Here is a 14980-nt window from a genome sequence, read left to right on the forward strand (position 1 = left end):
TCCCACATATCCGTCTAGGTGAAGATATGTCTCATCTCTTTTATATAGCTAGCAATCTTTCAGTGGAAGACTCTGGCTCGGTTGCAGTCGGAACGGTCAGATTATTGTCATGCAATCTGCATGTACATATGGTACATAATTTTCTCTTTAATTTGCTATATTTTGCATCATGCTTCGTGAATTGTTGAATGGGTTCTTCTGATTCTTGCAAGTTTGGAATATATTGCTGATAAATATTTTTAGGAGATTGTTGATACCTACATGCATATTAAACTGTATGCACGTCCATAGAATTTCTATTCCAGCTTTAGATGCAAATTAAGCTATTTGAGCGCAAGAGAGAAATAGTAATAGTTAGTATGCCTTTTCTACTGCCATTTTACCGTTGATCTTTCAGAAGGTGATTAGACACAAGATTCCTGAAATTTCTCATACTCATATCTAATGTGTTTGTTTCAGGTGATTACATATCTTCTGAGGCTTCTCAGCGAGAGAAGGCGCTCGATTGATTCCTTACCAGATTCGATTTGATTTGATGCATGCCATAAACACATTTAGTTGCCAAGTGTAAGTTGCAGACCATGGGATTTGATTGCCAGCTTTCACATGCCAATTGTGTTCTCAAGAAGCCCACCTTCTATTTTTTTTAATATGCTTTGGTTTTAGTAGCTACTTATTATCATCTTGTGTATGTTTTACATGAGCATAATACTAAAAAGTAGAGTGTAAGTTGTTTAAATTTCAGAACATAAAAAATTAACTGAACATTTGCTGCTTTGGATGCTTAATAATGTATACTATTAGCAAACAGAAGTTCGCTTTTTACCCATGGAATTTGTTTCCAGTATGGCATGCCTAACTATAGTGGGACCACTTTTGTGTGCGACGCTCGGCCACACTCCCATGTCATTCCCGCTGAGCTGGCTCGAAAAATCTGCACGATGATACATTGACACACATGATCTGATGGTGTGGACGAGTTCGCGCGTTAAAAATTCCATCATATTTTGTGTTAAGAATATTTCTACGTACATGACAATTCATTATAAGATAAGAGCAAAGTTACCTGCTACTAGAGAGGGCATTGAACATGAAATAAGTAGTCTGAGATTACATTTTTAATTAATTCTGCATAAGATAAGAGAAAAATTAATAGAAGGCATCCAACACATAATAGATAAAATACAGACTTTGACATGTGAGACTACATTTTTATGACATACCAATGACTCTATTGCACCGCTATTTGAGGACAAGGATGGGATTGTGAATATCATTAGCTCCATTATTACTAAACATGTGACATGATTTTATCAAATCTTTACATCGAGTGATAAGCTCAGTGTCTCTGTATGACAGGCGACTGGCAGCAGCACAACTAAAAACATATCTGGACACAGTGCATGGCACATGGAATTGAAAAGTGATCCATGACACCAAGCATATATATGCAGGTTGCTCTTCACATGGGCAATGCAGATGTAATAAGGAAGTACATGCCGCTAACCCATCTGCACAAGCGCTTCAACCTTGACGTGCATATACAATAAGGCAAAGTAGTACATGGCTACGAGGTGCATAAGGTAATCCTTACTTCCAACTATCTTTCCGTATAGTGGTCGCCTTATAACCAGATTATCATTATAATTTTTCTTTGGACCTTATAACTCACCAATGAATTTCTGATTTCTTGCTCTAGATTCTAGGATTTTTTTTCCTTCGTGTATATCAATTAAAATGCGAATTCTTCACAGATCATACTTCTGCAATATATTTGGTCACTTGGGACGAGATTTAATTTAGCCATTGTTCTGCCCATCCAATGTTGTTATAAATCAGTTTGACGATGGTGTGTACAATTTTTGTTGTTTCTCTCACTGTTGGCAACAACATCGCATGGAGTTCAGACATTCTTATTCCTATCAGTTCTTTTTCAAATGCCTTTTAACTAATTGTCATGTCAGTTTTCATGCTTAACTAATTTTTGCTTTAATTTTGCATGCTAAACACATGATAACTTATTATTATTTTAATTAAATACTTTCATCCTACATGTTTTCATGTAGTAATTTAACTTATAAATCCAGGGAATGAGCTTCAAAATGCATAAGAAATAACTTAATTAATCATTATAGCTGATTGTAGGTACAATTTGTGTCCCAAAAAATATGACATATTAGAAAGTGACATTGTTCTAAAGATATTTGACCCGATCTGTTTCTTTCGCCAATCAATTTATTTTCCCTCGGCGTCACAAATTGTATCTCTATTGTTCTTTTCTTTTTTAATGATTTATTCCTAATTATTGATCTATACAATTGATGGTAGATTGGTGCAATTTCCCTGAATTCGAATTGTTTTATTGCGGGGCTATATATTTTATGACTCTTGTTTGTTAGTCCATTGCAACACACGGGCACTCTTGCTAGTGCAGGAAAGAAGGACATAATATGCACCATGAACATGCAACGCCTTGAGCATCAGATATTACATGTACAATAGTGTTCAATGCAAAACGAGAGTTCGACATGATATGGCATACAATAGACATTTTTTAAGGAAGACATAAAACATACATTTAGCAAACACCAAATAATAAGATAAGGCAGAAAAGTTCACACATAATTCCCTGGCCGGTAATTGGCATATATTTGTGAATTTGATCCCCACAAATCCAAATGGATGGGACCAATAGGACCCTTTTAACTAATAATTTAGCTCTTGGCGTGAAGGACTCACATGACTTATAACCAATAGCAGGAGACTCTTTCTGTTTTATTTAGTGTAGTATACGTAGGACTGCAGGAGAAGGGAATACCCATGACTCATAGAGTAATTAATACTACGTAGCAGACTCTTTGTGTTTTATTTAGTGTACTAGTATACGTAGGAGAAGGGCATAGCCTTGGCACAGACCCTCTGGAGTGAGTCTGAATGAGATATTAATTTATGTGTGCGTTATCAGGCCGGCCGTCATCTAGAAAAAGTTGTTGATCACACAACTCCACGGAACAGCAGCAGAAAATGGACGTTTGTGACGAGCGTTACCAGCAGGCATCGGCAGTAGAACTGAGATTTTGTTGGATGGCCCAACCCTTCCAATTTTCAGGTAAGTAGCACTGTTACTAGCCAGACTGGAGCGTGTGCCCCAGGACTTCATGGCCATGCCATACCCAAACACGTCCTTGAACGGCGTCGTCGGCACTCCAAGCACCATAGGATTAGCAGGCGACGAGTTGGGCTGCTGGTTTATGAACTCCACGATGCTCCCCATGAGCCTCTTGCTGGTGGCCCTCAGCGGACTGTAGAGGTGGAAGCCGTGGTCCTCGCCCTCCGACTCCACCACCGTCACCTCGCGGCGCCCCTGCATCATCCAAGGCCACGGCGCGTCGTGATCAAGCATGCTGGCCGCCATGTCGAGGCCGCGCTCCCGCAGAGTATCCTTGCCGGCAACGGCGATGAGCACGCGGCGGCAAGCCAGCGATGAGATCTCCGAGGCCGGAGGATCGATTCGGGGGTCGTCGTTGCCGGCCTGGCCGGCCGTGACGAATGGCCACAGCCGGTCCACCCCGTACGGTGGGAACACCGCCGCGGCACCCTCGCTGTCGTCCGCCCACGCGAGCTCCGAGGGCAGCCGATTGGCTCCCCAGAAGTAAGGGTGCACCATGATCAGGCCCGCAATGTTCATCATGTCGTCGTTGACTTCGTGGCTGGCGCGGACTGCGGTCTGGTAAACGATGTTGCCGCCGGCGCTGTCGCCGGCCAGGAACGTGCGTGCAGTGTCGGCGTAGCTGGCCAGCCACGGGTCGGACAAGGACGCCGCCCACTGGAGCGCGGCCCACGCGTCGTCGTAGGCCGCAGGTATGGGGAACTCCGGCGCTAGACGGTACTCCACCGACACGACGAGGGCTCCGGCGCTGGCGGCGAGGGAGGTCGCGTAGCGGTGGTACGTACGGCCGAAAGCGCTCTCCGTGCAGAACGAGCCGCCATGGACGTAGAGGACGAGAGGAAGCCGATTCCTGCCTGCGGTCTCGGCGGCACGGGACGGGAGGAACAGGCGCACAGACACGCCGGTGGCCTTGTCGACGACGACGTCCCTCGTTGCCACTCCACGGTTGCCGGCCTGATCCGACGACGCCAGCACGAATGGGCTGCGTAGGAAACGCTCGATGCTTCCGTCCTTGTACTCGCGTATGAACGGGTACATGTCCACGGAGATGTTACGTCCGTCGTTCTCCTTGTTTGCATGCATGGCGCGGTTGAGCTGCTTCACTTTGGAACTCTTGTTTTGAGTTGTGCCGCTGCCGCGTCGTTGGCTACGGAATTTATAGAGCCATTTTCTTCACAGCACGGCCCTGTACTAACTAATAGTACTAGTATATATATTGTACTCGTGACCAAGTTAAAATATAGTAGGAGTATATTGAAACAACACAAACACTGTTGTGAAGAAGACATCGTCGAGGTTGTGTGTTCGCATCATCTTCATCACTTGTCAACGAGTAAGAGACTCAAACTTTAACGCCGACAAAGGCCACATTGCAAAAGCCGCGAGGTATACGCAACGACGAATCCGATAATGAACTAGGACGAGGGACCATGCAATCCCGTGTCGTGTAGGATCACTGAGCTAGGCCACCAGCCGCTTGGCATCGTTGCCATCTGAACCTCACTGTCACACAACTATGACTCCACTGCAATAAAGTGACCACAACCTTTCGACGACTCAATCTGTCACGCATCCCGCATCCACCTAGCCTTTGACGGTAACGAAACGCTTTTCTTCCCTTCGGTTGGTCCTGAATCTCAAAATTATGCCCCATTGACGACATGATGCAAGGCGTCGTCATCATCTGACCTTGTGAAGTAGCCAAGGTTTCCAAAGGAGCCCATGGCCTGGGATAAGTAGAGGAGCACAACACCACAACAATGCTTTCGAGAATCTAAGGACGTCCGCAGACATCGCCACCACCAGCTCTTACCATCGCCTGGAACAAGGCATTGGCGCGACACTGCTCTCACTTCCCCGCATCAGATCTAGTTGATCCACCCAGTCCTCCACGCGCCACCGACCACCCATCCAGAATCATCCCCACAACATTGAGATGAAATCATCACACATCTAATAGTTTATTATCCAGGGACAAGTCTAATAAGCATTCTATTAAGGAGGTTGTTTCTTTGCACCAACTTTGCATCAAAATTAGTACATGTTTCTGCCACCTACCTTGTGACAAATCATAATTATCTGTCAGTACATTGTGCCACCTACCTTGCATCATGCAGTTTTTTTTTCCCGCAAAAAAAAAACTGCATGGCTATTTATTATTAAAAAATGGCATTAGTTTCTTCAGTAAATGAATACTCACTTCATCCCAAAATATAACATCTTATATTATGCGACAGAGGGAGTAATAATTGAAATTATATTTCCTACTAGAAAAATGCCAAAAGAAAAAACCATGCTTCTGCCAACTAATTAACTTGTGAGAAATCAAATTGGTTCCCCGTAAAAATAGAGAGAAATCAAAGTGGGAAGGTGGCAAATATAACTTGTATTAGAACTGATACTATGTATTACCTTATTTATACCTTCATGATTTGGTAACACTATAATTTATTTTCTTATTTGTTCAACTAAAAGTTCCATATTACCAATACACAATCATTAACAACATCTTACCTCGCGGAAGGTAATAGTAATATTAGCCTAGTTATTTATACTCCCTCAGTCTCGGTGTATAAGTTATTCGCGTAGTTCTAGGTCATCGATTTAAAGAATTAAATATGTTTTATATGTCATGAAAAGTATATCACTAGATTTCTACACGAATGTAGTTTCTAAATATATATTTTATGTTACATATAATAAATATGATAGTTAAATTATTGATCTAGAACTACGCGAATGAATTATACACCGAGATGGAGGTAGTAGTAATAACTTGAGGTGCTCGATTTCCGACACAAGCGTACAAAATCAAAATTTTCTTTTACCAAAAATAGTGTGAGAGACACTGAAAGACACGCCGGGCCCTCTGATTTACATTCATGGACAAGAGATTACCTATGGGACGACTTGACCGACATCGTCTAATGTTGTGAAGCTAGACCGCACGTTCAACGCGCGACTGTGAAAGGACTTCTCACGGTCACATGTAGCACTGCCGGTCTTTATCGTCGGTCGTAACTAGGTAGTACAACCGTGTGAATTGGTTACCAAACTCTAGATGCACGTACACATGCATGTCATGCTGGCTTTGTTACCTCGTGTGCGTCACGTACGTAGTGCCTAGCTGCGTACACACTCCGATCGGCTCACATATGATATGTATACACATACACATCCAAGCAAGTAGACAGCTCACATGGTTTGTTTGAGGGGACACATCCGAGCAAGTAGGCACTTGACCAACATGCTGGCTTTGTTGGACGTAGTATGACGATAGCTATCTTGAGGGGACACACCATGCATTGTTTGTTGAATCCTGCCATACGAGGGACGAAAAACATGCCTCCGATTGACTGGGCGAGGGCCGCTAGATTGAATGATCGTGGTACGTGGAAGAGACAGCTTCGTTGTTTGTTCCTCCGTTCATCTGCATGCGCATGTACACTACGGTCGCTATCCTGTCCTATGCACATAGCACAAGACTTTCTTTACTAATAGATATGTACATCCATCTTTTAGGCCATCTTCGACAGCAACTGGTAAATTTTCTCCCGCATCCATCCGCGAACAGGGGGGCCAGTTCACGGACATGGAAGCGGGATGACACCATCCCATGCTAGTCGCATACATTTCAAACTCTTTTTTAGCAAACCGGATGAAATTCATGCAAACAAGGCCGGATTTCATATAAACATGACATATTCATATAAACCGGACCAATACGGTTACATTTTGCATATATTTTCAACTAAAAAGGTAAAACTATGTGCACGTACGGTCTCACGGAGCTCCACTCCCTTGACACGGATATGCTACACTAGTCTACGGCTGGCCGCGGCTTGTCTTCCCCATGTCCAGCAATCCGGTGCCCCGAAGGTATATTCTTCCCATGTATCTTCCCTATGTCCGGCCGTGCCGCTCAGCTGAGAGGCAAGGAGGGTGCTTTAGCCGGAGGGGAAGGGTTCTTCCATGGAGCTCAGGCGGGTGCCCAGGGTGGTCTGACAGAAAGGAGAACCGGCCGGCTCACCGGCGCTAGCCTCCATAGGACCCAAGCGGCGGCGGCCTCCCGGTTTCTACTTCTCCTCAATGATGGCAGAGGGCGCGGATGTGCTGGCCGCCACCTCATCGACATCCACGCCGTTGGTTTCTTTCTCTGCGTGTATGGCGCGGCTACGCACGCTTCGACGGCGGTTGGCGCGGTCGCATGCACTGGATGCGGCGATACCTATGCCCCTGTGCTCCCAGCTGTGCCGGCGTGGAGCAACTCGCTACTCCTCCTCGAGCTGGCCTTGAGCGACGGGTTGCTGAACCACGCGCCGGCTTGGGACCGCGACAACTGGCTCCGCCGGGTTAGGCGGGGGAGGTGGAGCAGTGAGCTTCCTCGCTCGCATCCGGCAGGCCACCTAGCCGGCTTGTATGCCGGAGAACTACTCTTCGAAAACCATCGGAAGAGTGGAGAAAATGGAAGGAGTAGATGGGGAAGCGGCGGAGGGTGTGATTTTTGCCCAGCGTGTGGCCTCATTTAAATAGAGGGCGAATGGAAGGAGCTCGGTCGGCGTTGCGTTTAATGTCAGCCCGCTGATGAACGAACGTGTGACCGGAGTAGATTTCTCGGAAGGCGTGTTGAGCCGGGCGTGCAACGGGCGGCAACCTTGGCCGGCGTGCCGCTTGAATGGCGGAGACAGTGAGAGGTCGTGTCCGCCCTGAGCTGCCTTCAATGTGGAGCGACGCGCTCTACAGCGACATGAATGCGAGCAGATAGCGCCGGGCGTGAAGCGCGCGCGAGAGTGGGGAGGGGTTTTTGGTTAGCCAGGGCGGTCAGAAACGGCCTTGAGAGCGATCCGGACTCCCGCAAACCTCTCCACTTTGGAAAAAAATCGCGTCCGGACCGCCCAGTGGACTGATACAAACCGACGTTGGATGATTTCCGCGATCCGTACAGCGTGATCCAAACAATTGTGTGTAGTTTGAGGGTAGATGTTGGAGATGCCCTTTGCCCACAAGTGTGAGTGCCGGGGTGCATTACTTGTGTGGCTCTACTGCGCTGGGCTCACAAGTTGAATCAACGGGAGGGTAGAGATTGTGGGAGGGTGCAGGCACACAGGGGTGGGTCCTTTTTCACATGACCGACAACGTCCAGCGCGACTGCGAAGGAGTGTTCTCACACGTTGCACTGCCGGTCTTTGTCGTCGTTCGTGAGCAGGTACGTCCGTGTTATTTTGTTAGTACTACCAAACACTGGTTCTGTGAAGCCTTGACAATTTCAATGCATTCTGATGGCATTTGTAGATGCAAGTTCACATGTATCTCATGTGGTCACGTACGTACGTGGTGGCTTTGTTGGATGGTGCACATGCAGAATTGACTCACCTCTCGCTCGCTGAGTCCACCATGTGCGTTCAAATAATCGTTGGACGTACGATAGCTATCGCTCACGACGAAGGACCAACGATCTTTATGCATGTGCACGTACACTATGGTAGCTATCCCTGTCCTATATACGTACTACGCACAAGTCTTTCTTTATTAATTTCCTTTTCATGTCCGACTTGATACATCCATTTTTTTGCGATGAATACATCCATTTATTAGACCTACACAATCATTAACAACATGTTCTCCTGGGGAATTAATGGATTATTTAAAGAACATTCAGTTTTGAAGAATTGTGTATCTCCCGGACGCAATTGTTAGGTCATCTCATCAATGTTAGATTTTTCTGGACGGTCATCTCATCATCGTTCGTATGTAGGTACGTCCCTGTTAATTTCGTGAAGCCTTGACAATTCCGTTGTTTTCAGACACTAGTTCACATGCATGTAATGCATGCCACGTGCGTACGTCCTGGCTTTGTTGATGCGTGGTGCGCACCTGTCACTGTGCGTACGTATCTCCTACTAGTATCTAGGAGAATTGACTCGGTAGACGGTACCACACATCAATGCGGTCGATCTGCATGCGGACGTACGTTATGGCACAATTCTTTCTTTATTAATTTGTTTTTGCCGCCAGATTTGATACATCCATTTTTTAGCCCTGCACAATCTTTAACAGCATCTTCTCTCAACGAATTAACGACGTGTATCTATTTGGGAGAGCTATTTGTTAACTCGTACTCCCTCCGTCCGGAAATACTTGTCATCAAAATGAATAAAAGGAGATATATATATAGATGTATTTTAGTTCTATATACATCCTTTTTCGTCCATTTCGAGGACAAGTACTTTCGGACGGAGGGAGTATTATTATTTTTATTTGAGGTTGTTAAGTCCTTTTAGTTTTTGAAATTGTGAAGTCCAACACACACATCCCAACAAGTAGAGGCAGCTCGTTGTTGGCCCTAGTACGATAATAGCTATCTTGAGGCGACACACCACGGATTGTTTGTTGAATCCTGCCACACGTAGGGACGAAAAACATGCCTCAGATTGACTGGCACTAGTAGAAAAAGCCATATTCGTTCCGGTTCGTGAGGGCCTTTAGAACCGAGACTAAAAGGTCGGTACTAAAGGCCCCCCGCCCTTAGTTTCGGTTCTTATACGAACCGGGACTAAAGCCCCTCCATGTGGCCGCTGTATAGAGCTCCACTTTTAGTCCCGGTTGGTAACACGAACCGGGACTAAAGGAAATTTTACGATTTATTTTTTTCAGAATTTTTTTTCGATTTTTAAATTTCTGAATTATTTTACAATTTAATCTCTAAGCACCACTCATCACTGCTCAATTTAACCTCTAATCTCTAATCATCCCTCATCATTCCAAATCATGTAACTTCCAGGCCGGTCACCCATCCTCTCACTACTCCAGCCGATTCGTGTTTGAGACACGAACCGGAACTAAAGGGAGTGATGCCCTTTAGTCCCGGTTCGTGTCTCAAACCTAGACTAAAGGGCTCATTTGAACCGGGGAATAATGCCTTTAGCCGCACGAAGCGGGACTAATGGCCCCATTGGTCCCGGTTCATGACTGAACCGGGACTAATGGGCTTATCTGGCCCGAACGAAAGCCCTGTTTTCTACTAGTGTGGGCAAGGGCCGCTGGATTGAATGATCGTGGTACGTGGAGGGGACAGGTTCATAGTTTGTTCCTTCGTCCATCTGCATGCGCACGTGCACTACGGTCGCTACCCTGTCCTACGGACAACGCACAAGTCTTTATTTACTAGTAGATATGTACATCCATCTCTTAGAGTATATGCAACGGCAACTCGCAATTTTTTTACCGCATCCGTCCGCCGATAGGGGGGGGGGGGTCAGTCCACGAACATGGATGAGGAAGGACGACATCCAATACTAGCCGCATACATTTCAAACTCTTTTTCAGCAAATCCGATGAAATTCATGCAAACAAGGCCGGATTTCATATAAACATGACGGACTTCATACAATCCAGATGAATACGGTTACATTTTGGACATATTGTCAACTAAAAAGGTAAAACTATGTGCACGTACGGTCGCGTGGAGCTCCACTACACGACACAGATAAACTACACTAGTCTACGGCTGGCCGCGGCTTGTCTTCCCCAACTAAAAAGGTAAAACTATATGCACGTATGGTCGCGTGAAGCTCCACTCCATGATACAGGTAAACTACAACAGTCTACGGCTGGCTGCGGCTTGTCTTCCCCATGTCCAGCAGCCCGCTAACCGGACTGCCGGGCGCCCCGAAGGTATATTCTTTCCCTATATTCCCTATGGCTGGACGTGCCGCTTATCAGAGTGGCAAAAAGGGTGCTTCAGCCGGAGGGGAAGGGTTCTTCCATGGAGCTCAGGTGGGTGTCCAAGGTGGTCTGACATAAGGGAGAACCGGCTAGGTCACCGGAGGTGGCCTTCATGGGACCCAAGCGGCGGCCTCCTCCCGTGTTATCCTTCTCCTCGATGATGGCAGCGGTCCTGGACATGCGGGCCGCCAGCTCATCGACATCCCCGCAGTCGGCTTCTTTCGTTGCATGCATGACGCTGCTACATGCGTCTCGGCGGCAGATGGCGCTGTCGCAGGCACTGGATGGGCGATGCCTGTGCCGTCGGGCACGACGTGGAGCAACTCGCCACTCCTCCTTGAGCTGGCCTTGAGCGATGAGTTGCTAAACCAGGCGCCGGTTTGGAGCCGAGGCAACTGGCTCCGTCGGGCTAGGCGAGGGAGGTGGAGCAGCGAGCTGCCTCGCTCGTATCCGGTGGGCTTGGTGGGCCACCCAACGGGCTTGTTTGTCGGAGAAGAGAACTGCTCTTCGGAAGCTATCGGAATAGTGGAGAAAATGGACAAGGAGGAGATGGGGAGCGGCGGAGGGGTGTGATTCTTGCCCGGCGTTGCATTTAATGCCAGCCCGTTCATGAACGGACGTGTGGTTGGAGTAGGTTTCTTGGCTTCCACGTGGGTTTATTGGACACGTTTGAATGCGGCGAGAAGGTGTGTTGAGCCGGCGCATCGCTTCAATGGCGGAGGCATGGAGAGATCGCATCTGTTGGGGAACGTAGCAGAAATTCAAAATTTTCCTATGAGTCACCAAGATCTATCTATGGAGAGACTAGCAACGAGAGAGAGGAGAGTGAATCTACATACCCTTATAGATTGCTAAGCGGGAGCGTTCAAGAGAACGGGGTTGAAGGAGTCGTACTCGTCGTGATCCAAATCACCGGAGATCCTAGTGCCGAATGGACGGCACCTCTGCGTTCAACACACGTGCAGCCCAGTGATGTCTCCCATGCCTTGATCCAGCAAGGAGAGAGGGAGAGGTTGAGGAAGACTCCATCCAGCAGCAGCACAACGGCATGGTGGTGATGGAGGAGCGTGGCAATTCAGCAGGGCTTCGCCAAGCACCGCGAGAGACGAGGAGGGAGAGAGGTAGGGCTGCGCCAAGAGGGAGATCAAATCATGTTCTCGGCAGCTCTCATACCTCAAGTATATATAGGGGAGAGGGAGGGGGTTGAGCCCCCTTTAGGGTTCCCACCCCAAGGGATGCGGCAGCCCCAAAACCCATCTAGGGTGGCGGCCAAGGGGGGGAGAGGGGAAACTTGCCCCCCAAGTAAGGTGGAGGCGCCCCCTCCCCAAACCCTAGGCGCCTTGGGCCCTGGTGGGGGGGCGCACCAGCCCACCTGGGGCTGGTACCCTTCCACACTTGGCCCATGCGGCCTTCTGGGGCCGGTGGCCCCACTTGGTGGACCCCGGGGACCCTCCCGGTGGTCCCGGTACATTACCGATAGCACCCGAAACTTTTCCGGTGACCAAAACAGGACTTTCCATATATAAATCTTTACCTTCGGACCATTCCAGAACTCCTCGTGACGTCCAGGAACTCATTCGGGACTCCGAACAACATTCGGTAACCACGTATATCTATTCCCTACATGACCGAGACGTTCTCCGGTCAATAACCAACAGCGGGATCTGGATACCCATGTTGGCTCCCACACGTTCCACGATGATCTCATCGGATGAACCACGATTTCAAGGATTCAATCAATCCCGTATACAATTCCCTTTGTCTAGCGGTATTGTACTTGCCCGAGATTCGATCGTCGGTATCCCGATACCTTGTTCAATCTCGTTACCGGCAAGTCTCTTTACTCGTTCTGTAACACATCATCCCGTGATCAACCCCTTTGTCACATTGTGCACATTATGATGATGTCCTACCGAGTGGGCCCAGAGATACCTCTCCGTCAACCGGAGTGACAAATCCCAGTCTCGATTCGTGCCAACCCAACAGACACTTTCGGAGATACCCATAGTGCACCTTTGTAGCCACCCAGTTATGTTGTGACGTTTGGTACACCCAAAGCATTCCTACGGTATCCGGGAGTTGCACAATCTCATGGTCTAAAGAAATGATACTTGGCATTAGAAAAGCTTTAGCATACGAACTACACGATATTTGTGCTAGGCTTAGGATCTGGTCTTGTCCATCACATCATTCTCCTAATGATGTGATCCCGTTATCAACGACATCCAATGTCCATGGTCAGGAAACCGTAACCATATATTGATCAACGAGCTAGTCAACTAGAGGCTTACTAGGGACAAAAATTAGTTAGTTTAATTTCCATGCTTGTAGTAGAAATTAAAATGAAAACCCAAAAAGATTTTTAGTTCTTCTTCTTTCGTGTTGGGAGCTTTCCCGTGTAAATATTTTTATTTTCTTTTCTTTCCTTTGGGGGGTCGGGAAGACGTTATTGAAAATGCTTAGTGGCTCTCGTTTGCATGATTGTTTATTTAACTTAGAGCCCATATTACTTTGTCTTCTCTCTTGAGTTGAATGCTTGCAGATTCCAGCTTAGTCCAATGCACGTACACTCTTATTATTATACACATCGTTCGGTCGTGCAAGTGAAATGCAATAATGACGATATATGATGGACTTATTGAGATGAGAAAAACTGGTATGAACTCGACCTCTCTTGTTTTTGTAAATAATCGTTCCTGATTCAGCTTATTATGAAGTAAACATATTTGCAATGACATTTAGAGATATAGTTGCTTGTGCCATGCTTGATTAGCTTTGAGTTATAATGATTTACCTTGCGTGCCAACATGCTATTATAATGATTATGATGTGGTATGATGGGATGGTATCCTCCTTTGAATGAATTGAGTGACTCAACTTGGCATATGTTCATGCATGTAGTTTTAATGCATGTTTGTATTCGGTGTTTATGTTCATGGTGGATTATATCCTACTCATGTTTGTATTCGGTGTGAATTAGTTTTAATGCATGTTTATGACTGTTGTCGCTCTCTCAGTTGGTCGCTTCTCAGTCTTTTGCTAGCCTTCACCTGTACTAAGTAGGAATACTGCTTGTGCATCCAAACTCCTTAAACCCAAAAGTTGTTCCATACGAGTCCACTATACCTTCGTATATGCAGTATTTACCTGCCGTTACAAGTAAATTTGTATGAGCCAAACTCTAAACCTTCAAATGAAGTTCTGTGTATGCTCTAGCCGCTCATGTTTCCACTAGGGCTGCATATATCTTCCATGCTAGGTGGGTTATTCTCAGAGGAGTGGACTCCGCTCCTGATTCACGAGAAAGGGCCGGTAACCGGGATGCCCAGTCCCATGATCCAAAAAGATCAAGCAAATCAAAATAATTAAACAAAACTCCCCTAGGGCAGTTGTTAGTTGGAGGCACTCCTTGTTTCAAGCAAGACATGGATTGATGCTTGTTGGTGGTTGGGGGAGTATAAACCTTTACCATTCTGCGTGGGAACTGCCTATAATGCATGTAGTATGGAAGATACAGCTATCTCATAGTTGTTGCGTTGACAGCGAAAGTATGCCGCTCAAAATATTATTCAATCTCTGTTTTAAAAATCGAGCTCTGGCACCTCTACAAATCCCTGCTTCCCTCTGCAATGGGCCTATCTATTTATTTTTATGTTGAGTCATCACCTTCTTACTAAAAAGCACCCGCTGGAGAGCACACTGTCATTTGCATTCATTATTATTTGTTTATATTGGGTATGACTTGACTGGATCTCTTTTACCATGTATTACAATGTTTAGTCAGTCCTTGATCTTTAAAGGTGCTCTGCATTTATGTTTTGCGGTCTCAGAAAGGGCTAGCGAGATACCATTTTGTTATATCATGTTATGATTGTTTTGAAAAAGTGTTGTCATCCGAGTTTTATTATTATGACTCGCTAGCTGATTATTTTATTGATATGAGTAATTATGAGACCTAAGTGTTATTGTGAGTATGGTTAGTTCATAATATTTGCTGAAAGTTGAATGCTGGATTTTCATGTTTACAACAACAAGAGCCAACAGAGTTTGTAAAAGTTTTTCTTTATCACTTTCAGTTTATCAACT

At 46.2% G+C, this 14980-nt stretch overlaps 1 protein-coding gene across 1 annotated transcript; it reads right to left on the reverse strand.

Moving 5' to 3' along the window:
* Positions 1-2458: 2458 nt before the first annotated feature.
* On the reverse strand, positions 2459-4316 carry LOC123083325 (probable carboxylesterase 5). The gene has a single exon (XM_044505392.1). It carries the CDS (start codon positions 4250-4252, stop codon positions 2978-2980), a length of 1275 nt encoding a protein of 424 aa, XP_044361327.1. The 5' UTR covers positions 4253-4316; the 3' UTR covers positions 2459-2977.
* Positions 4317-14980: the final 10664 nt, after the last annotated feature.

This window comes from Triticum aestivum, chromosome 4A (assembly GCF_018294505.1).
Source record: "Triticum aestivum cultivar Chinese Spring chromosome 4A, IWGSC CS RefSeq v2.1, whole genome shotgun sequence".
Taxonomy (NCBI): domain Eukaryota; kingdom Viridiplantae; phylum Streptophyta; class Magnoliopsida; order Poales; family Poaceae; genus Triticum; species Triticum aestivum.

Excerpts from the sequence above, each read along its gene's own strand:
- LOC123083325 (XM_044505392.1), bottom strand. The coding sequence starts at position 4,252 with ATGCATGCAAACAAGGAGAACGACGGACGTAACATCTCCGTGGACATG.